The sequence below is a fragment of the Solanum pennellii genome, chromosome 6 (assembly GCF_001406875.1).
Source record: "Solanum pennellii chromosome 6, SPENNV200".
NCBI lineage: Eukaryota > Viridiplantae > Streptophyta > Magnoliopsida > Solanales > Solanaceae > Solanum > Solanum pennellii.
The window spans coordinates 30,503,535-30,527,433 of NC_028642.1; the positions used below are offsets into that span (position 1 = coordinate 30,503,535).

The 23,899-nt window shown below is 31.8% G+C and overlaps 1 protein-coding gene, 1 long non-coding RNA gene and 2 other non-coding genes across 5 annotated transcripts; 3 read left to right on the plus strand and 1 right to left on the minus strand.

Annotated features, from left to right (window-relative positions):
• Nucleotides 1–7,055: 7,055 nt before the first annotated feature.
• On the plus strand, nucleotides 7,056–8,960 carry LOC107021887. 2 transcript variants are annotated; one of them, XR_003578964.1, is made up of 2 exons: nucleotides 7,056–7,330; nucleotides 7,413–8,960. It is a non-coding gene; the product is annotated as an uncharacterized LOC107021887 (long non-coding RNA). The 2 variants fall into 2 exon arrangements; XR_003578963.1 differs by having other exon boundaries at nucleotides 7,060–7,335.
• On the plus strand, nucleotides 7,538–7,609 carry LOC114077686. Its single transcript, XR_003579059.1, has one exon. It is a non-coding gene; the product is annotated as a small nucleolar RNA snoR60 (small nucleolar RNA).
• LOC114077685 lies at nucleotides 7,733–7,804 on the plus strand. Its single transcript, XR_003579058.1, has one exon. It is a non-coding gene; the product is annotated as a small nucleolar RNA snoR60 (small nucleolar RNA).
• A 510-nt stretch (nucleotides 8,961–9,470) lies between the features above and the next one.
• On the minus strand, nucleotides 9,471–13,400 carry LOC107021165 (protein DETOXIFICATION 35-like). Its single transcript, XM_015221773.2, has 7 exons — nucleotides 12,978–13,400; nucleotides 11,907–12,532; nucleotides 11,662–11,718; nucleotides 11,078–11,316; nucleotides 10,878–10,996; nucleotides 10,547–10,633; nucleotides 9,471–9,835 (listed from the first exon to the last, which is right to left on the minus strand). Exons 1-7 carry the CDS (start codon nucleotides 13,272–13,274, stop codon nucleotides 9,746–9,748), a joined length of 1,515 nt encoding a protein of 504 aa, XP_015077259.1. The 5' UTR covers nucleotides 13,275–13,400; the 3' UTR covers nucleotides 9,471–9,745.
• Between the last annotated feature and the right edge of the window lie 10,499 nt (nucleotides 13,401–23,899).

Sequence of the window (23,899 nt, forward strand, 5' to 3'; positions counted from 1 at the left end):
TCCTTGTACTGTTCCTGTTCAGAGGTTGTATGTTCTTCTATTGATGCTTCACTAACCTGCACATCTTTGTTAGATATAGTGTTGCTTTCATCAAAAATAACATGCACACTCTCTTCTACACACATAGTTTTTTGTTTAGCACCCTATAAGCTTTACTATGTGTAGAATATCATAGAGAAATTCCTTTGTCACTTCTGGCATCAAATTTTCCTAGCAGATTCTTCCTATTGTTGTGAATAAAATACTTGCATCCAAACACTCTTACATGAGAGATGTTGGGCTTTATACCTTTTAATAATTCATATGGAGAGATATGTTGGGCTTTATACCTTTTAGTAATTCATATGGAGTTTTGTCTAGCAAAGGTCTAGACGTACTTCTATTCATAGTATAACAAGCAGTGTTTATTGCTTCTGCCCAGAACTGATTGGTGATTTTACTTGCGATCATCATGGTTATAGCCATTTTTTGAAGGGTTCTGTTCTTTATTTCAACCACACCGTTTCGTTGAGGGGTTCTAGGGGCAGAAAAATTATGATCAACTCCATGGGAGTCACAGTATTGGCAAACTTTGAATTCTCAAATTCAGTTCCATGGTTGGATCTGATTGCCTTTAATTGTTTCCCAAATTTTGTTTGAAGTTCTCTTATTAGTAAATAAAAAGCCTCAAAGGCATCATCTTTTGATACAATAAGTAGTACCTAAGTGTACCTAGTATAATCATCAACTAAAACAAACATATATCTTTTTCCTTCTCTACTTTGAACCCTCATTGGTCCACATAGGTCCATGTGAATTAGTTCTAAGGAACATATTAAGCTTATTATCTATTTTGATTTAAAAGATGATTTTATCTGTTTCTCTAGAGTACATGCTTCACACACACCTTATCTTCCTTGAATTTTGTTTTAGGAAGTCCTATAACTAAGTCCTTAATTATGAGTTTGTTTAATTGTCCTTGGCTAGCTTGACCTAACCGTTTATGCCATAACAAGGGATCTTTATCAAACACACTTAAACATACCAAATTTTTATCAGAGATAGTTAAGGTGTCTACAGTGTAGACATGCTTGTCTCTTTTTTCCGGTTAAAACTACCTTTGTGTGTTTAGGTTAATTACTTCAACACCAGTGGATCAAAAGATTACCTTGTTTCCTTTGTCACATAATTGAGATATGCTGAGTAGATTGTGTCTAAAAACTTCCACATAGTAGACTTTATCAATTGAATGTTCATCAGATCTTCCAATCTTACCACTGCCTCTGATTTGACCCTTTTTTCCACCACCAAAAGCTACCATTCCTCCTTTTCCTTCTTCCAGTGAGAGAACAATGTCTTGTCACCTTTCATGTGTCTTGAGCAAGCACTATCAATGTACCATTGTTGCTTGTTTTCTCTCACTTCTTTCTGAAAAAAATAATTAGAGGTTAGATTTAGGAAACCAGATTAACTTGGGTCCTTTGAGCAGACTGTATTTTCTTGGAATATGTATGTTCCTTTGAACAGTTTCATAAGTTCTTTTTGTATTATTTTCTCCAGTAGCTTTGTATTTAGGACAATATTGTTTAGAGTGGCCTGAGTTACCACAAATAATACAAAACATAGGATTTTCATTTATGTTGTTCATACCCTATTCCAGTTTTAATGTTCCTATTATTGTTACCTAAATGGGTTACTATCAAAGAGTAATTTGTCCACTTATTTGCTCTTTCCAGATCACTTTTCATCCTAGTTAATTCAAGAGTTATTCTTCTAGAGTTTTCCTTTTCTAGCTTTAAGTTATTTTTGAGTTTGTCGACTTCAAGTTTTTCGTCAGGCAGTTCACCCCCTTTTTCTTTACCGAGAACTTTTAGTTTTAGATTCTCAGTTCTTAGTTCCAGATTGTGAGATTCAAGTTGCTTGATTTTCCCTTGTAGGTCATTGTTATTTTTATTAAGATCAATATACTCAAACTTTAAGCTATACATGGAAGCAAACAATTGGTTCTTGATTTTAACAAGTTCTTGAATTGTGTCTATGGAAGCAAGCAATACGAATGAAAGTTTTTTCTTAGAGAACTTTACTAGTTTATCTTTTAGGTCAAGAAGATTTACCTCAGTTTCTTCAGAGTCTGATTTAGGTTAAGGTTCTAATTCTTCTATCGCAATCAAAGCAATGTCCTCATCATCATCTTCATACATGTCCGAAGAACCTGTTCCCTAAGCTGGATACATTGCTTGTTCTTTTTCTTTGTTTTTCTTTTTATTAAGTAGTTCTTTCTTCTCTTTTTCAACTTTTTCCTTTTTCCATTCTAATTTCCACATTGGGTAGTCCTTGTTCTGATGATTTGTTTTACCACACTTGAAGCAGCCTCCGCTTTGTCGCCTCTCAAGATTTTTTTCTTTCATGGGTGGTGATTTTTTGCTAGCATTTAATCCCCTTTTGAAGAATTTGTTATTTGTAGTTTTGATGATGTAACAAACTCAGGGACCTTTTGAAGGTACCCGATTCTCAACTTGAATAGTTCGTTGACTGCCAGCTGGAGAAGGTACAGAAAGTTGGTACACAGTTTCCAACTGCGTTAGAAACGTCAGACCTTTCCAACCAATGGCAGGGGTTTAAGGAAAGTGAGTTGTCTATACAATGTCATCTTTCCATACATTGCTCTTTAGTTTTTGCAACTTGAAAAAGCACATTCAAGAACTCTTGCAAAGGCTTAAGGAAATCAAGGAGAAGAATTATTCAAGAACAACCTAAACTCAGGCATATATTTTGAGAATATATTCTTTCGGTCTTACATTGTAAATTGATCCTAAATCTACAAAGGAATCAGTGTGGTTTGATTTGAAATTCTAAGTTAGTTAGTTGAATTAATTTAGTGGGTAACCGTTGTGTTGCTTAGAAAATTCTAAGTTGTCTAGAGTGATAGCTTAGTCGCTAGAATAACATCTACTTAGGCTCATCAAGCAATAGAGTTATTGCTTGTTGGTGAGATTAAAAACTTTTTCTCACATTTGTGTAACCGGTTTACATTTGCTTGTGAAGATTAGTGAAACGGTAGTGAAAATCCTGTGAGACAGGTCGTGGTTTTACTCCCTTGAGCAAGGAGGTTTCCACGGAAAACTCCTCTATTGTTAAACTGCATTTACTTTCTGTTATATCCTTATTTGTGTGTCAAAGGACCTGGTCCATTGACTGATAGTGGACTCACAGATTCTAATAGAATTTCTTGAAGTTCTTACTTATCAATGTGATATTATCATCATCTATGTCAGATTCATCACTTTCAGTTGCTTTAAGTCCAAGATTTTTCTCTTTATTTCCTTCACCTCTTTTGTCAACATTCATCACATAAGTTTTGAGATTTCCAACTAATTCATCCAGAGTCATATTGGTTAGATCCTTGGCTTCTATGATTGCAGTGACTTTTATTTCGCAAGACCTAGGCAGAGTCCTAAGTACTTTGTCAACTTGTTCCTTAGTGGTGTATACCTTGCCCAAATATATTAGTTCGTTTACCACAATGGTGAATCTGGTAATCATGTCTTGAAGAGATTCTCTGGACTCCATCTTAAAGGCTTCATATTCAGAACAAAGTCTGACAATCCTGAACTTTCAGACTTGAGTTGTACCTTTATGAGCATTTTGTAAGGTATCCCATATTTGTTTAGAAGAGGTACAACTTGAGATACGATTAAACTCATCATGTCTTTGTCCACATACGAGAATGCACTTAGCTTTTGCATTCTTTCCTAGCTTCTTGTAATCAACTTATCGTATTTATTTGTGGGTTTAAGTACTTTATTTCTTTGCTATCAGATTTAGTAGGAGTTAGTGGTCCCTTAGTAATTCTCATTCATAGTTCATAGTCTTCAGCTTGAATGAAGTCTTCCATCCTTGCCTTCCACCACGAGTAGTTGTTCATTGAATAATGGAGGTCTGTTGATGTGTTGTCCTTGACCATGTCCGAGTGGAGGTGCAAAACTCATGTTGATCTTATCTTGAGTTATTAGACTCTTCAAAGATAATCTCGCTCTGATATCACTTGTTGGAATTCTATCCTCCTTAATTTTTCACAGGAACATGTACAGATAACGTGTTTATGTTTGTGTAAAACTTAACAATGAACAAATCAAAACAACACTTTGTATTATTTATAAACTTTGAACAATACAATGATTACAGAACTCGGTAACCTAAGAAATTATAAAATCTAATTTCTTCTACCCAAGACATAAAACTAATCCCTAGTTTTGTATCTTCTAACGCTCTTCAAGTTCTTCAACTTATCAAGCAACTCCTACTCACACAACTCGGATTGTAAACAAGACTCTTGAATACAACCTTACAATTTTCTCAACTCGCAGCACTAAAAAGTAGTTATCAAAACTCTCTCAAAGCTCTTGATTGTGTTTTGATCTTCTCTCTATGTAAGTGCGCAATCTTTCTCAAGCGAAACTATCACCCTATTTATAGACTTGAAACTTCAACAAGTTCTTGATTGATTCAACTTTGTCTTTTGCCACTACACAAACCTTGTTGAACTTGAATTAATCTTTACATTGAAAACCTTGTTGAACTCGAAATAATCTTCACGTAGAAATCCTCGTTGCTCTTGACTTGAAAAAACTTTTCCACACAATTTCCTTATTAAATATGGAAACACGCCTTTCCTTATTTAGGTAAGAAAATTTTATTTAACCACATTTCCTTATTAAATAAGAAAACATGTTTTTCCTTAATTAGGTAAGAAAATTTTATCTAATGCTAATCTTTAACTCCAATTCCGTTTTCAACTTGATTTCACTGAAAACATATTGCTACTACCTATTTTGCGAAATACATAATTTTGCCATATTCCAAAACAACATGAGTTTAACACCTTGCAAATGAATGACACCTCTATTTATACTACCACATAAGGATTAGAGTGCAATTAATATTTACTTTGTAGGTCCCTAAGATATTTACCCATTGATCCCCTTTTCTTGAGAATCCTACATATTCTAGAATATTTTAAGATATTCTTGAAATATCTAGGGTGTTCTAGTATTCGCCGCAAGTCTCCCCTTACTTTTGGAGTCTTCTACGCCTCTCCAGATGCAAAATTTTACTGGAATGGTAGCGGGACATGACACTTGATCTCAACTAACATAATAGGTGTCGTTACTCGTTAATTAATATTTTTGTTTATATTAAGACGCTATTAGAGATTGTTTAATTTGTAGTGTTCAATGAGCTCGAGATAGCTGCCTGATGAGAGGAAGGGACGACAGGGTCCAATATCCGATTTGAGGAGAGAGTGGTACCGTACTGGCTTGAAAGCGGCTTTCCTCACTCCCTGGCTGACTACAGGCATGACTACAGAAGAGATGGAATTCCTACCAGACCAGAGAGAGGTGATTCTCTAACAAAGGAAATATTTTATCCGTTGCTAGTTTGAGGAAACTTTTTTTTAACAAGGTAAGCGAGATTTTAAGATTTGGTTCTTATTTTTCAAATTTGATTTGAAAAAGATGTGTTTTATCTGTTAGGTTCATGTGTTGGCACAAGCCTGTGTTTGACAGAATTAATGATTTTCGATCAGTTACAAATACGTTATATTTTGTGAAGAATACTAAAAATTATTTAATATTGTATGTGATATGGCGTGGTCTTATATCATGGCATTGGATCCTTTATTCGTTGTTGTTAATTATATAGTTACTAGGTGCATTCATAGCTAGCATAATATGTAACGGGAATAACTAAGATAACGTAATATATTAGGAACCTTATACATGTTGTCACTCTATACTTTTGTGGCATTATATATGCTTTCGTGAACTTATTCATATATTAGAGTAATCTCTTTTAGACTTTATTAACGTTTATGATAAGACTTTGAGAAATATATGTAGTGACCTTTACAAACATTTGTTTAGACATTATTGACCATTATATTACAAAATGTATCTTGTATATATCGTTTTAAAAGTTAATCTTGATATTTGGAACCTTAAGGGGCCGTTTGGTTACTGTATAAAAGACATCCTATTCTTGTATAAAAGTTGCATTAGCTTTACTATGTTTGATATAAGTTTTGTATTAGGTATAAAAGTCAACATATTTTACACCTTTACAAACATTTGTTTAGACATTATTGACCATTATATTACAAAATGTATCTCGTATATATCGTTTTAAAAGTTAATCTTGATATTTGGAACCTTAAGGGACTGTTTGATTACTGTATAAAAGACATCTTATTCTTGTATAAAAGTTGCATTAGCTTTACTATGTTTGATAGAAGTTTTGTATTAGGTATAAAAGTCAACATATTTTATACCATGTTTGGTTGCACTTTTGTAGTCCTATATAATTAATACCTACATAACTTATCAGGGAATCTATGTATAAAAAGTTATGCAGGGTAGAAGGTGGAATAAGTTATGTGGGTATTAGTTATACATGTATTAAAGTGATAAATTACATATTTACCCTATTAATTTATTTTATTGTTTTTAATTGGAAACTTTATTGATTTCCTATATATAATTTGTTGTTTTTATTTCTTTTTTATATTTAAATCATTTTTATTTCTTTTAATTTCTTTTATTTTTTTAATTGAAAACTTTATTATTTCCTATCAACACGTGTTGTTTTTTATTTCTTATTATATAGATTATTTTCATTTCTTTTATATACTTATGATTTTGATTGATTTATGCAAATATAAATATTTTTTTAGTGTATATTTTTTAACGGTACATATGCTAATCACAATATTAACATTATATTTTATTCAATATATTTCACATTTTATTAGCATGTATTATTATTTTGTAAATAATATATATTAATAATTTATAACAATTTAATATTGTAATCTCTACGTAACTAAATAATATCAACATAACTAATATCTACATAGCCAATATTTGCATAATTAAACCCAACATAACCAAACTTGCATAACTAAACCCTGCATAACTAATACATGCATAATTAAACCCCGCATTGCTAATACCTGCATAACTAAAGTATACATAACTAATGCCTGCATAATTAAACTCTGCATAGCTAATACCTGCATAACTCTGACTAGTAACCAACCAGCCTTTAAGTAAACAAGTTCTAAAATTGGGGATGACCAAACATAACGGTGCTATTTTTAAGATCTAACCATAAACCACAAAATATTTAATTAGTAGTAATGTTGGGCTATGCTTTAAACAGTTAAACAGTGTGGAAGCTGCTATTTGAAATCGACAAAACCCTAAATTGTTACAACTACTATAAAATCACAGATGTTTTCGTTGGCAATGGAAAAGAGGAAGCTCTTTCTACAAAGAATTGAAGAGAATCTCAGGTCAGGTATGCTCAATCTCTTCCTATATGCATAATTTATTTTTTTTTATATTACTCAATATAATTTTGTACCTTACACACAGTACCCTGTTCAACTGAAGTCACTTCATGCTTAATGAAGAGTAACGTCTGCTATACTTTATCCTCCTTTGGGACTACAATTGGTATCTTGTTGTTTCAGAAGTTTCTGTCTTTCACTTTACTTCCGAAGCAGATGATGAGTTACTCGGATTCCCCTTCTAGACATCATGGGTGATGCAAAAACCGAGTTTCTGATGCAACTTTGCATTTTCCTTTCTGACTCTCTATTTATTGAGTTCTTACATTTGTTTCATGTTCAAACTGGTGCTGTATTTCTGAAATTGTGTTTCAGAGTTTTTTTTCTTCTTTGACTTTACTTAAAAAGCACATGATGAGTTACTCGGATTCCCCTTCAAGATATCATGGGTGATGCAAAAATCGAGTTTCTGATGCTCTATTTTATTTATGGGATCTTTGGAGTTTTTACATCATTTGCTGTTTGTTTTTTACTTCAAGAGGGGATGCAATTCAAAAATATTGGCAGGTGCATGTCAGGTTCTCCAAAAGTAGTGTATTTTTGGAGAATCTGGCACGGGTGCTACATCGAAAGTGGAGAGCGCAACTTAGGATGGAAGAGTCTTATTCTTTTCAGCTTTAGAGTAACAATAACTATAGGGACAAGGAATTTTATGGCTATGTTAATACATTTCGTTTCAATATTTCATTGAATCGTCACTAGATTGTTATCTAGTTTGTTGTTACATCTTCGGTATCAACTTTCATTAGCTGCTTTGACCTGCTATATTTGCCATACCAGTAAGTAGTTGTCTATCTGTTTGTCTGGTAGAGCAGAAACTTTTGTAATGCTTAAGCAGAAAAGAAGTTCAACATTTGATTCTTTTGGGATCTTCACAACGGAATCTTTCCAGTGGATCCATCAAATGTGTATTTTGGATTAACCCTTTCACGGGCAAAGATTTTAGCTCTCAATGCATCACACTTATTAAAAGTTGGAGGGCATTTTGACATATCAATTAAGGTATGTATTGTAGTTAGACACTTTATACCACAGTTACTATTTGATGTAGTGAAGATAACTCGTGATTCTAGGACGAGATCAATTCCCTTTTGTCTGGGAAAGCCTTGTCTGTATGATTTTTTCATATGTAAGATTTTCTTCTATGTTAAAGGCAAACTACATAGATTAAACCGTGCCTGCTGAGGCTGTAGAAGGTGCAAGTGGAGCAGCTTAAACCTAGGGAGCAAGTCACCCTCGAACCTAATGAAAGAGACCATGCTTGTGTTGTAGATGCCTATCGATCAGGTGCCCAAGAAGCAAAAGGTTGCTGCCTAGTTGCTAGTTTTCTTATTGATGTGGTCAGGTTTTTTAGTGAGGAGGTTACTTATTTTTTATTTAAAGCATTTCCAATGTTACTGTGATTTGACAGAAGGTCTTAATTTTTTCTTGTTAAAGTATTGTCATGTTACTGTGATTCGATCTGTGTCTCAATGTTTGACGAAAGATTGCTAATACTGATGGTGGTTGGTTGGTGCAAGTAGTAAAAAGTAAGAAGTTAAAGATTTTTATATGGAAAAAATACTTTCATTTCTAAGGTGTGGGTTGTATCGTCATTTAATTGTCTTATTCCTCTTGCATTCATGTCTGCTCTTTGCATTGAATGCCATAAACATGTAGTGATTTACCTTGTACCCAACTTACAAAGACTATATAGGTGGCCTTGTTGAGGTTTCAAGGTGAGTAAATTCTTGAAGCATGTACCAGTAATGTTCAAGGTTTCAATGTAAGATGTACTACAACAACACTGGCAGTGTGATACAAGTGTGGCTTGGGGAGGGTAGCGTGTATGCTAACTGTATCACCCTACCTTAGGAGGTACTGAAGCTATAATTGCTAGATCCTTGACTCAAGGACAAGAACATCTAATTCAGGAAAACTAACAACACAAGTGAAGGTGCCATGACAATATAAGAAGTCTAGATTGCCTTAATTAACTTGTAGGCCAATTCACTTTCATCTGATGATCATTGATTCTTTAACGTATTGTCTGTCTACATATTGGTAATCAAATAAAGGAAGAGAAAAGGAAAAGGAAAAGGAATATGAAATCTGGTTTCATTATCAAACAAGAGATGATATACCAAATACAATACATGTTTGAGTCTGGAAAAAATTTTGAAGTTCACCTGGACTAAAACAAATAGTCTTGAATGTCTCAAAATTGATGCTAGCTGGGACATAGTAATATGTGTTTTCATACACAATATATTTGGTAGGTGCTGGTAAATTTTCCAAGTTTCAAATTTTGAAATTCAAACAGCAGGCTACTGTCATCACCCTCCTCGTAGCATTCTGCAACCTTAAGACACACCATTCTCAACAGACCATCAGGCGATCAGCCTGGGATTTCTCAATTTCTAAATCTTGACCTCCCCACTTCCGCATACGCTCGTTCGTCTCCTCAACCTGCATGTTTAGCTCCTTTTTTAAGATACTTCGAAGCAAACAATTTCATGTATGTTTTTCCTTGGACAAAACTTTTGGTTCATGATCATGACTAGTCATTGTGCTTAATATGATTTATGTCTTAAGTTATTAACTTAGCACAACTTCTGTAACTAAATCAGTATTTGTTTCTAAGACCAATATAACTTAGCACAACTTCTGTAACTAAATCAGTATTTGTCTCTAAGACCAATACCGATAAGTTCCAATTAAAATACTATAGCTTACAACCCGAAACATACTAGTTACTATCCTGATAAACTACAAGGCTGATAAGTCTGCTAAACAACTAAACAAGTGGCAAACTAGCAAGACGATTACAGTACAGTAAGAGATAAGATTCCAAATATATGGAAGATTATTTGAAATAGTGTTTGTTTATCAAATTGGCTCATTATTTCAACTTCAATCTTGAAATATAGAATTTGAGGTTTGAAAAAAGATATTCAGAGTTTTTTCAAGTCTAGTCTCACAAAACGTCAACGGTGTTTTCGTGTCAAACAAAATTTCAACATTCAAATACTATTTTCATTTAGATGCATGTGAATTCCCTACGTTCTTTTAGTTAACAACTAGAAGCTTGCCCTATGGTTCTGTTCATTACTTGATCTACACATTAATAGAGTACTTCAAAAGTATGAATCAAAAAGTCTATTTGCAGTATTTCCATACCTCCTTGTTCCAATTTGTCTTATATAGTACAATCAAGAGTAGCACAGTCTGCAAAGATGTCCCAGCTATCATTCCCAGCCAAAGTCCCTGCAAGTTATTCAATCAGAAGTAAGATAAACTCAGTAGAAAGTAGATTTTAGCAACAAGTCTGATGAGGTATAATGACAATAAATATGATCTAGCTTGTTTAATTAGTGGTGTTCGATAGTTCTCGAAAAAAAGAAAATGCGCGGGGAAGTTAGGCGGGGTAAGGAAGGGGGAAGGATTGTGTACCGAATATCAACATGTCAAACAGACTTGCTAATGAAACACTCAAAAGACTTAACTTTACCTTTGCTCCCAACTTTGCCACATAGCCAAGAATAAATCCTAGAGGGAGTCCAAAAATGTAATAAGATCCCAGATTAATATAAGCCACTAAAGCTTGCCATCCACCTCCCACAGCAACACCTACAAAAGTACCTCACGCCTTAACACGGTAACAAGGCAATACAAATCTAAGAAACAGTTAATGTGAATCGAATGTGATACCTGATATAACAGGCTGAACACTGTTAAGAACCATAGTTATTCCGAGAAGGTAAGAAAGATCACCAACAGCTTGTTGCATATCTTTGCTGCTAGTAAAAATAATGGCCAAATGCTCTCTAGCTACCATTACAATAACCATACAGAGTAGCCCAATTAGGAGTGACTGAAACACTGAGATGTAGACACAGTATTTAGTGGCCCTTGGACGTCCTAGGCCAAGCTCATTTGAGACCCGTACACTGGGGGGAAATAAACAAGGAAAACAAGAAAGAGAAGTGAATAAGTTTCAGAAGAGTATGAGATTAAACTAAGGCGATAGGATGAAAAAAGTAAACAAAATCAGCGGAACAAGTTTTTCTTGTTGTCATATGAAAAATTTGAGGTAACATAATTAAAGAAAGACGATCATGATAGGAAGCATATAATGTTAAGTAATTTTCTCCAGATTCTATGAGCATATAAATGAGCCCCTTCATCTACATATCTACATTTTGACTACTAAAGTTTGCAGAACACCACCTCAACTGCAACACACGAGCTACAAAAACTACATGAAGTTGTGAATGCTGATGAAGACTTTTTACCTTATGGCAGCATTAACTCCAATAAACAACATGCCTTCATACCCATTGACATTCATGCTGTAAAACAAAAACAATCAATTAGAATGAGATATGAACATATATTGCATCACGCCTTCTATACCATTTGCTACATATATTGTATATCAAACATCATTCGTGGACACAAATAGACAGGACTTAAAACAAGATTTCACAGAGAATAAACTGGTGCAACAATAGAAGCATAAAGACTATGGTAAACTCACCAAATAGAAATAGATCCAACTGCAATAACTGCATTGTCAAGATGGCCAACAAGGATGATAATACTCATCATATACCAAATTTCAAGACATAGCATAATGGCTGAGGCAATGGAGAGCCTCACAAAGGACCATATTTCGTTAAATGCTGCCCAGGACAATCCCTTCCACCCATCCTTACACCATCCAACAACATAAGCAAACTGAGCTATTGCCAAGACCCAACTTGTTAGGTTGAAGGCTATGGCAGCACCAGTCGTACCCCAGCCGAATGTGTAAATAAAGAGCCAAAGGAGTGTAGCATGCATGAGTAGAACCACAAATCCAATCCAGGCAATCACATCAACTTTGCTTTGGGCTTGAAGGAATTTGGAGGTAGGAAAATTGATGGAAAGCGAAAACAATTGGGGGATGATTAGTATGGCATATTCCCCCGCAAGCTCAGCAATTTGAGATTCTTGGCCTAGTAGCTTAAGCACTGGTGTTGCAAATAGATATATTGGCAAGAGCAAGATACAAGTTACAAACAGAATAATGATAGAGCGTTGCATATAAACACCAAGCATGTGAATTTGCCCTGCACCATATGCCTGTCCACACAGCGTCTCCAATGCACTTCCCATTCCCAACTGACCAAAAGATTATCAGTAATGTGATATAAAAGAACTGTGACTCTGCCTATCAGTACGTAAGACACAAATTCACTCTCTCTAAACTGGAAATGCCATGTCAAAATTGGTAGAAACTGATATTATCATATTAGCAACAAAATTTACACATCTACTCTCATGTTAATATGGTTCAAGGTGCGAGAAAGTACTATGCTACTTAATATGGTTATATGAATCCTAGATCCGCCTACCATTGCCATCAGTGGTGAAACCAGAAATTTCAGTTGAAGAACTAAATTGTGACCTGCATACTTTGTATGATTTTCAACATACACCTAATAGTTTTTTAATGAAATATTAGAAGTTTAGAGCTTAGAGAAGTAGACTCAGAGGATCTATTGCTTATACAATAAGTATCCTCTTAGAAATGCACAATATAGAAAGAAGGAGCAGAGCGCCTAACCATGAACCCGAAAGAGAAGGTTCCAATGACTGATTGAGCAATAGAAATAGCAGAAAGCTCAATGTCTCCAAGATGCCCAACGAATATATTAGTAAGTGAATTCACACCATATTGACAGATAATATTAAACGCTATCGGACCTCCAATCCTCCAAAGCTTCACACTTTCTACGCAGAAAATAGCCCACCATTCTCTTATATTTGTAATAGGCCGGTAATCTCCATCGTCGCCGATGATCTGTTGGTGGTAATGGTGTTCGTCGTCGGAGAAACCGTTAATCAACGGCGTCTCCTCCATTACTCTACCCTGCCGGAAATTAGTTACGTCTTCCGCTTTAAACTCTGTTTGTTTGTTTCAGTCAGTGGCCGTAACCCAAAAAGCGTGTCTCTATTCAATAGAGGTAATACTCATCAACAACGTGAGCTAATACATATACATATATATAAAAAAAAAAAAAAAGTGGGATTATTTTATTAGAGTTACTCTCTTCGTCTATTTTTATTTCTTTTTTCGAAAGTTAATTAGATTCATTTTTAAATTAAATTAAATTAGTTTGATATTTTAATTAAAATATTTAGATGTTTAAAAATTATACTGAATTACAATTTTTTTTATATGATGAAAAATACATTATAAAATGTAAAATATTAGTTAAAATTTTTAAAATTTAACTCTAAAAAAAGAAAATTATAATAATTAAAACTGGAAGAATAATATATTCTAATATGTGAGATTCATGTTTTATTTTTATTTTTTTCCTTAAATCTATTTTGAAACCAATTTAAAAAGTTAGATTAGGCACTTTCCAAAAATAACACTCCGGATAAATTATTTTGTGATTTTATCATAATTAAATATAGAACAAATTTATTATAAAATTAATTTTGTAATTAATTATTTTTTATCTTTTATATCAAACGATCCCTTGTTTGAATGGTTGTTGACTTGTTGTTAGTTGTTTTGTGTTGTTTGATTAAATATAATTTCTGTTTTGATTATTATTTAAAAAAATTTTGTAGTATTATTGAAATTCATTGGTAAGTATGATGAAAAGTCTTATTTTGTATAACAATGGATTTGTGTGTGATTGGGTTGCTAACGTAATATTTTCTTATTATTTAATAATTTAATTTAATTACTATCTTTACATAATAGCTCTATTTCATACTTTATATTTTTGTAATTTATCATTTAAATTGTCAATATGTGCATTATGTAACGACGAGAAATAATACAATCACTCCAAATTGTGTATTAAATAAATAATACATTCTGATATAATACGACACAACATAATACAATATTATACATTATAAACAGTAACAAATTAAAGTCAGCATTAGAAGTTTGGGGGTCCTAAATTTTTCTTCTCCTTCCTTACAATGGAGTTGTCAATTAATTTTGTTAGGTTTACGAGTTATTACTTAATTTTCTAGTACAAATATAGAGTCTACGAAAAAAGCTAATGAATTTCTCCGAACTCATAAACCCTTGCCTAGCTTCGCCCTAATTATAAAATAATACATAACAACCATCCAAACAAAGTGAATAGTATGAGAAATGGAATAAACTATTCTTGATTTTTAATGAAAAATCTATTTTTAAATAAAAAAACGTTCACTTAAATTCGAAGTTTCTAGAATTCTTCTTGAGTTGCGTGAACGATTGGATCAGGTAAGATTTAGGTATGTATTTTCAGTTTGATAGGTGTCACTTGAAACTTATTTAATGGAACTGTACTACGTTTTTATTTTAATAATAACAAACAACAACAAAGAAAATATTTATAATAATAATAATAGTAAAAGAATAATATTGCAATTAAATCTGAATCACGATTCAAATCAAATTTTATCAAAATAAAATTTTCTTTTCATGCCATATGCGTTTTTTTTTCTTTTTTAATTTAAAACTTGAATCTACATATGATAGCATACTAAAGAATTAATGTGTGGAATTATTTAATGCCTATTAAAGGAAAAAAAAGAAAGATGGAGGAGGGGAAATGGTAGGTTGAAGCAAAGGTCTTAAAACAACCACGTTATAACTTTGCTTATTGAAATTCTTTTGTAATCCAGCTAAGAGCTAGAGGTACAAAAAGGAAGCTAGGACGACATACAATGCGTTATTTACTTGTATTATTTGAACTTCACACGTTCATCATTCTAAAAGAAATAACAAAGAAAGCAAAGTATCGAAAACGCATAAATTTTGACGTAAATTATTGATTTTGTCTTTAAAGTATTGACAATTTTTAGAGTACTATTTATTTAATTAATTAAACTCAGATACAATCTCAATTTGCCACGTGATATAACAAGTGATCTTTAACTTTTGTGACCGCGAGAGCATGGAGCTCTTAATAAAAATTTGAGAAAAACATTAAAAATACTCCCAAACTTAGCGAGAATTTAAAAGTATATTTCACTCATGTTATAAGATTAATAATGTATTTAAATTTCTTTAATCAATTAAAAAGATATTTTAAAACTGCTAATAGTTTTGATATGAAATTAATTGGTTAATGTGTTTTAAAAGTATCTTCAATACTACTTTCTTGAAAAAATAATGATACCGTTATATTGTAATTGGTACATCACTTTTCTGCTGCTTCTCACACAACTTTAACATGTTTTGAAAAATAAAAAATAAATAAGTTCAATAAAAATGATAAGAAAAATAAAATATTGTATTTCAAATTTTTTATACTTAAATCAAAGAAAGTTAGGACGATTATTTTTTTTCCACCAGTCTTATTTCTAAGCATTAGTCTTTCCTTCTCACCTGTTAACTCATAGAAAGAAATAGAGTCAATTCATGCGTCTTTCATGGGTTTTCTTTTGAAAAAAGATAAAAATATTTTTAAACTATCGTAGATGGTATAATATAACCTTCATTATATTTTTTGGATATTAATGCTTTCGCCGTCCAAAATCAGAGTATATACATCCTTCACTCTAACGTACATACACGTGTCATAATTTTATTAAAAAATTCGATATTTATTAAATATCAAATCGACGGATAAGATTGTGTCAGATGTCCCTATTTAGTCTTCCATCAAAGTGAAAAACATATATGTTTTAGTTCTTGGACAGCAGGGACACTAATGCCTCAAAAGTAATACAGCGTATATCTGCATACTATATACGATAGTTTAGAAGTATATTTGTCATTTTCTCCTTCAATTTATGTTGTTGTTGGAAATAAAATACTCCATCGATTTATATTCATATGTCAACATTTTAGATGTCATATTTATTAAGTATTAGTAAAGATTATCATTGTAGACTTATTAGTAATTTTTCAAAGTCAAGTCTTTTAACAAATAAAAATAAATTAATTTTTTTGATTAATTAAATTACATATATAATTTTCCTATGTTGATCAAATTCATATTTACAACATCAAGGCTAATAAATCTCAGGATTAAAAATAAGTAGATTGATTTTGTAACCATCTATTTTTATCAAGGACGACACATACATAAAAACATAAGCGTTCCCTCCGTTCACTTTTACATGTCATTTTTCTTTAAAAAAATTTATTTTTACTTGTTACTTTTGACAGAGACAGACCCACATATAAAGATAGGAGTGCACATTTTATTATCTTTATCAACTCATAATACTAGTACTTCGCCCTGGTTTTTGATACATAAAAAAAATATATATATATCTTCTCATATTTAACATTAGCATTAAATATACTTTTTCAAATCATTTTTTAAAATATAATATATTATTTAATAAGATAATTTAGTAAAATATCTATATCAATAATTATTTTTTAGGGATAATGTACAAGTACTACCTCAATCTATGTCCGAAGTCTCAGAGACACACTTATACTATACTAAGGTCCTATTACCCCTATAAACTTATTTTATTAATAATTTTCTATCCCTTTTCCGCCTACGTGACACTATCTTGTGGGTCCAACGCTGGTTGACTTTGTCTTTTAAACTAGTGTCACGTAGGCCAAAAAGGGATAGAAAATTATTTATAAAATAAGTTCACGGGTAATAAGACTTTAGTATAATATAAGTGTATCTCTGAGATTTCGGACATAAGTTGAGGGGGTACTTGTGTTTTTCCCCTTTTTTTAAAGAAACGAATCAAGTTAAATTATGACAAGTAAAAGTGGAAATAGTGTATAAGATGTAACTACCATTTATGGTACTCAACATGAGTTGTGGTGCACTAGTAGAAGCGTTTCACTCTTAAACAAAAGTGTTGAGTTCGAGCCATAGATATGGAAAAAGTTTTGTTAGGAGCGTCACCCTCGAATAGATCCTGCGATGCGTAATTTAAATTAAGTTGAAACTCCAATATAAACTCTAGATAATAAATAGAAAAAAAAACCACCATTTAAAAAGCAAAAGTTAATTTTTTAAATGTAACTACCATTTAAAAAGCTTTGTTAGGAGCCATAAATATAGTGCATTTAATTTGTCACAGCTTTCATGGTTGCCTGCCACTTTGCCATCGCCGATGTTACTGTGCAGTCTTATGGTGAATTAATTCAATTGGAGGTCTTCGAATGGTGAATTAATTCAATCGGATGTCTTCGAAGCAAATAATTCCGACAAAATGTGACTATATATTTGTGATCATGAGTATATATTCGGAAAAAAATAAAATTTTGATCACTACCGTAGGTCAATTCGGATTCGCATAAATAATAATAAATTAAAGAAAAAAAAGTTAAATCAGAAATTTAGTCAGAATGGTAAAATAACATATTTTATTGTCATGAATCAAAACGAATCGTGTGTGACATCTACACTTAACTTTCTAAGTGGGTGAACCAAAGAATCTTAACCCAACATAGATCAATAATTCAATTACGAATAACAATAAAATACGGAAGCTCAAATTTTTTTAAAATAACCAATCAAATCAACCTCTAAAATCTGTTACACATTACCACCAAAACCTGAAAGTCATCACATCAAGAACATCTTTTCTTAAAATATCAATTCTAAAAGTATTAGAGACATCAAAATAAGTAAATAAGATGGTCCGTGTCTGAAATTTAAGGACATCATACACTGACTGAGAGAATCCAGCACGAGCTAGAAGGAATAGCTCACCGTGAAATTTGATGTGCTGGGGACCAGTTAGAGCTGCGGGCGAGTCGAAGTCGATAATACACTTGTTGCACTCCACAAAAGAAAAACAAAGAAAACACAAGTAGCGGTCAGTACGACGAACACGTACTGAGTGCGTATCATCGGCCGATCCAAAATAGAAACTGATATACAATGAATAATAGTATAAAATCAACTATGACACTTAGCAGGTGGCAAGCAACAAACAACATGAACTAGTGACAACAACACTAAAGTAAGTATGCAATCAATCACAATATTAAACATATATGTGGACTCATGCATCCACACCACACTCATTTGGGAAATGAGTTCTTTAAGATTGAGTACATTACGTTAATTCAATATAGTATTTTTTTTCCTTTAACGTTATCGTGTCGGAACGTGACACTCCTATCTAACTATACTGTATCGGAACGTGACACTTGGATCTAATAATATTATTAATTTATTTCATCAAGTCTTCTTTATTCAAGGCATCACTTCGATAGAGAGGGTTCAAGATTATAAATTTCATGGTCTCAAAATTTCACACTAATCACAAGCCACGCAACCAAGTTACACAATCACACAAGCAAGTACACAGAGAACTTCACCATAACCTACCTCCATCGAAGAACTGAAGCCAGACAAGCTATTTCTCCAATATTTTTTCCTTCTTCAATGCTTCAGATGATTTTCGATCTATCAAGTATGCATACTTCATAAATAAACAAGTCTATAAATCCTATATCACTATATGTCTAACCTAGATTTAACAAAGAACATCCTAAACTTAAAAAAAAATTCAATTATTTTTCCTCACGTTCCATCGATCCAGCTACAACACAAGACAACATAATCTTAGTTTATTTTCCATTAGTGTTCACGTGAGTATAGAGAGGAATAGCAATACACATTCAATCTCTACTTAGAAACGATGTGTGACCCATCTTACCATTTTCTAAAGTTAATTTTCTTCACCCATTTAACATAACTTCACTGGAAATTAAACATTAATGGGAGACAAATTTGTTTCCGACCCAACACCAGAGTTAATATTTCAAATGGCCACTCAACTTCAATAGTTCTCTTAGAAAGTCACTCAATTTAGAGTAGTTTACTTGAAAAATCACTCAACTTTGTTTTGTAACTCAAAAATCACTCAATTATAAATATTTCATTAAGAAAGTCACTCAAATATGATATTTTACTTAAAAAATCTTTCAACTAATTTAAATGTTTTTAAATTAAATTTTGTTAAAATACAATTTTTGTTTTAAACTTATTTTTAAAAATTAATAAGATGCTCTTAATTATTTTATTAATTTTTGTTAAATATATATTTATCTGAATAATTTTTTTAAGAAAATAATAAGATTGCTACAGTGTTTCTTTTTTGGATTCTTAACTTCTTGATTCCAATCTTTTTTTTAAAAAAAAAATTCAACATTAGTTCCAGTTAAACAATTGCTGTTATAGAAAAAAAAATCTTTTGTTTTTATCAATCGCTACGGTACGTTTTCCAAAGGAAAAATATAATTAAATAATTGGAATTGGCCAATAGAATAATTAAAATAGATATTTTATGTTAATAAAATTTAATGAAAAATATTTAAGTTGATTGAGTGACTAAATAAATGAAATATTAATAGTTGAATGACTTTCTAAGTGAAATATCAATAGTTGAGTGACTTTTGAGTTATAAAACAAAATTGAATGACTTTCCAAATGAATTCTAAGTAAAATATCCAAAGTGGAGTGACTATATGAGATATTACCTCGCCAACACCACTATCCATCTTATATTCTTATCCAACCTTAATTATATAACAGTAATTAGTGCCCCTACTACTAATACCTTAAATTCAACCTAATAGTTAATTACATATTTATCAAACTATAATTTATAATAGGATAAAAGAATTTTAATGTTTAAAAGTTCAAGCCACTGATTACGAAATCAGTCGCATTGAACACCTCTACTTGTACGCCTAAACTTTCACATTCCAATTCTTTACACATTAATGGTTGGTCTAACTTTCCTCTCAGCCATCATCTAACAACAATACTATACATAATAATAATAATAATAATAATAATAATAATAATAATAATAATAATAATTTTAACTATATCAGAAGAGTGAGTAACTCAATTAGTATCAACCTTTGTGCTTGCTGTGAAAATGTCAATTTATTAAGAATACCTTTGTCATTTTTCTTAACTAACTAATTCTCAATATTGCTCTACCTGATCTTAATTGCCAACTCATTACTATAGGTGACATTCATGCCAAATTTGTAATTCTCATCAATGTCTTCTCTCAATTCTTTGCAAATGCAAACATTCAACACAAAAACCACAACAAAAAATTCATAAAACAATTTCCAAACATCTCCTTCAATTTCTCCAAAATGAACCTAAAAAATTCAAATTTCACTTTTTGATTTGAATTTCCCATTTTGCACAATTATGTTATTTTTAATCTTCTTAATGTATGAAGAACGTACCTTTCATTCATATATAAAATTCAGAAAATAGTCAGACTAAACAAAAAAAAAAGTCAGTCTTGAAGCACTGTTGGAACCCGTTTAAGGGTCGCTAACAAAAGGTGAAAGGAGGCCCTAGAGGAAGAATCTTTATACGAGTTTAAGGCATGTAGCTTATAGTTACAGCTAGCCGAAATATGTTTTATTGTAACATCTGCTAATGTACCTCATAGTTGGGTTGTACCTTCCTTAGGTGTCAAATGTGATGTTGTACGAGGTTGTTTAAATCAGACCTCTATTTCGGTACAACGAGAAGGAATTTACTATGGTCAATGCAGTGAGATTTTTGAAACTGATCATGCCTTTATGCCTATCCTCATAGAAGTTGTTCCTAGGAAAGAGCTTGGATTGAAAGGTGACGCAACATGTATAAGAGCCGAAACAGGAGTAGAGAAAGGAGCCGGTTTTCAAATAAGTAAATTGAATCATTCAATATTTATAAGGAGGTCGACATCAGGTATTGTCCTTCTTCTGCTTGGATGACATTGCTTTCTCTAGTAATAGCTTCGATAAATAAGCTTAATAGAAGATTAAGAACCTAGTTTGATATGAAAGATTTAGAAGACTCGCTTGGGAGATCTCAATAACCCGCTTATAACATAATTCCCTCTTCTTCTTTTTTTGTCAATGTGTATTCTTTAGGGCAGGGTATATTATTAAGGCGTGTGTACAAATCATCGAAGCATCCATCTAGATCTATCTTAGACAGCCCGCCGGGGGTACGGACTTCACCAAAGAGATTTTTTGCAAGGAATGCGTTAATATATTCCATTGGGTGAGGGCTATTTAATAAGATTTCGATGTAACTCTCACATTTTCATCTTCTGGGCTCTTCGTCTTCTTTTTTTAATCTTTTTTAGATATAAGAGTCATTTTTTCAACAAATACAAAGGAAATTTTCTTAATTTATGTGAGCCTTTAAAGGAGAAAAGAAAGTGTATAGAAGTTTAGATGATGGGATTTAATTTATTGGCTTTTGAATTTCGTTGATTTGCAAGGAGGAAATTTTAGGAGGATAATAGTTAAGTCTTTTTAACTCAAAATGATTTTTGATCATCGTTTAGAAGCTCATGCAGATGCTTATGTGACATAATTTCAAAAAAAAAATAATTTTATTTTTTTTATTCACCGATGAAGTAAATAATGAGTTGAAATTCAAGATCTGTAAATGCAAAATTAAAGTTAATTTAACATTAAAAAAGAATCAGAAGAAAGGTTAGGATGATATATATTGAAATGGGAAAGCTAGACAAATATAATAATTAGGGATTCAAGAGAGAGTTGAGGAGATTGAAGGTGAAGACACTTTTCTTACCAATTTATTATTATTATTATTTTAATTAAAATTTTGATCCATTTTTTTTATCTATTCATTAATTTAGTGTATAAATTATTTATAAAAATATTGGCCAACAATATGAGTATTTATCCTATTTGGGTTGAAATTTTAATCGTGTTATTTTCATTCCACAAAATATTCTATATTATAAAATATTTATTTTAAATTATTAATCTGATCAGTAGTAGAGAAATAAATATGAATCCAACCCCATATGCCACGGACATTATTTATCTAATAATAATAATAATAACAACAACAACTAAATAAATAAATAAATAAAAATCAGCACTTTAATTCATGAATGCAGTGAATCAAATAAAGTATTTACACCCCCACTAACAAAACCAATCAACTAAAACCTATATTATCATATTGTTAAACCATCGACTTCACTTACTGCCATTGAATCAATAATTAAATTAATTACACGCCACAACAGCCAAACTCAATTAATTAGCCTTTACACAATATACCATATATAAAAATTTGTCGACAATATTTTCTATGGAACCCAATTGAACTGCAATACGGGAGAAGTCACATACACGATATTATTATATAATTAGGAAGGATTAAGGTAAGAAAAATCACCTGAAGCCGTTTCTAGAACTGTTTTTTCTCGCACTCGTGGGGCTCCTCTCTATTTTAATTTTCTTCCTTTTCTACACATAAAAAGTGTTAAAAGTGATCCATTATTTGTTGTAACGTTATCTTCTATAACCAACAACTAACTTAATTATAAAAAAAGTCTACTTCACTAATTTCATAATTGTAATTACGAATAGCCCAAAATACCCATTTAAATCTATCGGAAGAGTCTTTTATGAAATAAAAAGTTCTAGTACCTAAAACGATCAAATGAGTCATTACATTTATACTATGTTACTTTATTTTTTGAACATTTTTACCTTTTTAGCTTTAATACATTTTAATTAAAAATGAAAAAGAATCAATTTATTTTAAAATAAATAGAATATTATAGTCTTTTTAAATTCCTGGCCAAATATTCTGGCCATATAGCATTATCTTAAAATAAATATATTGATTATTGATTCTTACTCCTTTTGTTTATATTTTATTTGTTCAATTTTAACATGACATGATTGAGAAAAAAATAATTGATATATTGAGTTTTACGATTTTATTCTATTAATTGATAGAATTACACAATTAATTTAATGTCACGACCCAAAACGGGTCGCGAGTGGCACCCACACTTATCCTACTATGTGAGCGAACCAACCAATCTAAACTCCAACAGTTCAACCATAAATAACATAATATAATGCGGAAGACTTAAAACTCATTAATGAAAACCAATTAAATAACTTCTAAAAACTCAATACTTATTGTTCCCAAAAACTGGAAGTCATCACCACAAGAACATCTATCCTCAAATACTAAATCTAAGAATATCTAGGAAGCTAAAATAAATAAACAGCTAGTCCATGCCGGAACTTCAAGGCATCAAGACATGAAGAAGAAGATCCAGTCCAAGCTAGAAGCATTAGCTCACCCTGAGATCTGACGTGATGAAGACTGACTAGAGTTGCGGTTGAGTTGAAGACGACGGCACGTTTGCTGCACTCCACAAATAACAAAGAAAAACAATTACAAGTAGGGGTCAGTACAAAACACGAGTACTGAGTAGGTATCATCGGCCAACTCAAAATAGAAAGCAATATATTTCAGATAATACATAAAATCAACTAATATTCTTAACAGGTGACAACAACAAGTACAAGAATCATTTACAGCATCACCCAACACATCTATGAGGACTCAAGCCTCCACACCATACTCTTTTGGGAAATAGGTTCTTTAGATTGAGTATATTAACATATTTCAAGATTCATTCTCTTTACTAATCCTGGTGTCGGAACGTGACACTCCGATCCATCTACTATCCTGGTGCCGGAACGTGACACCCGATCCA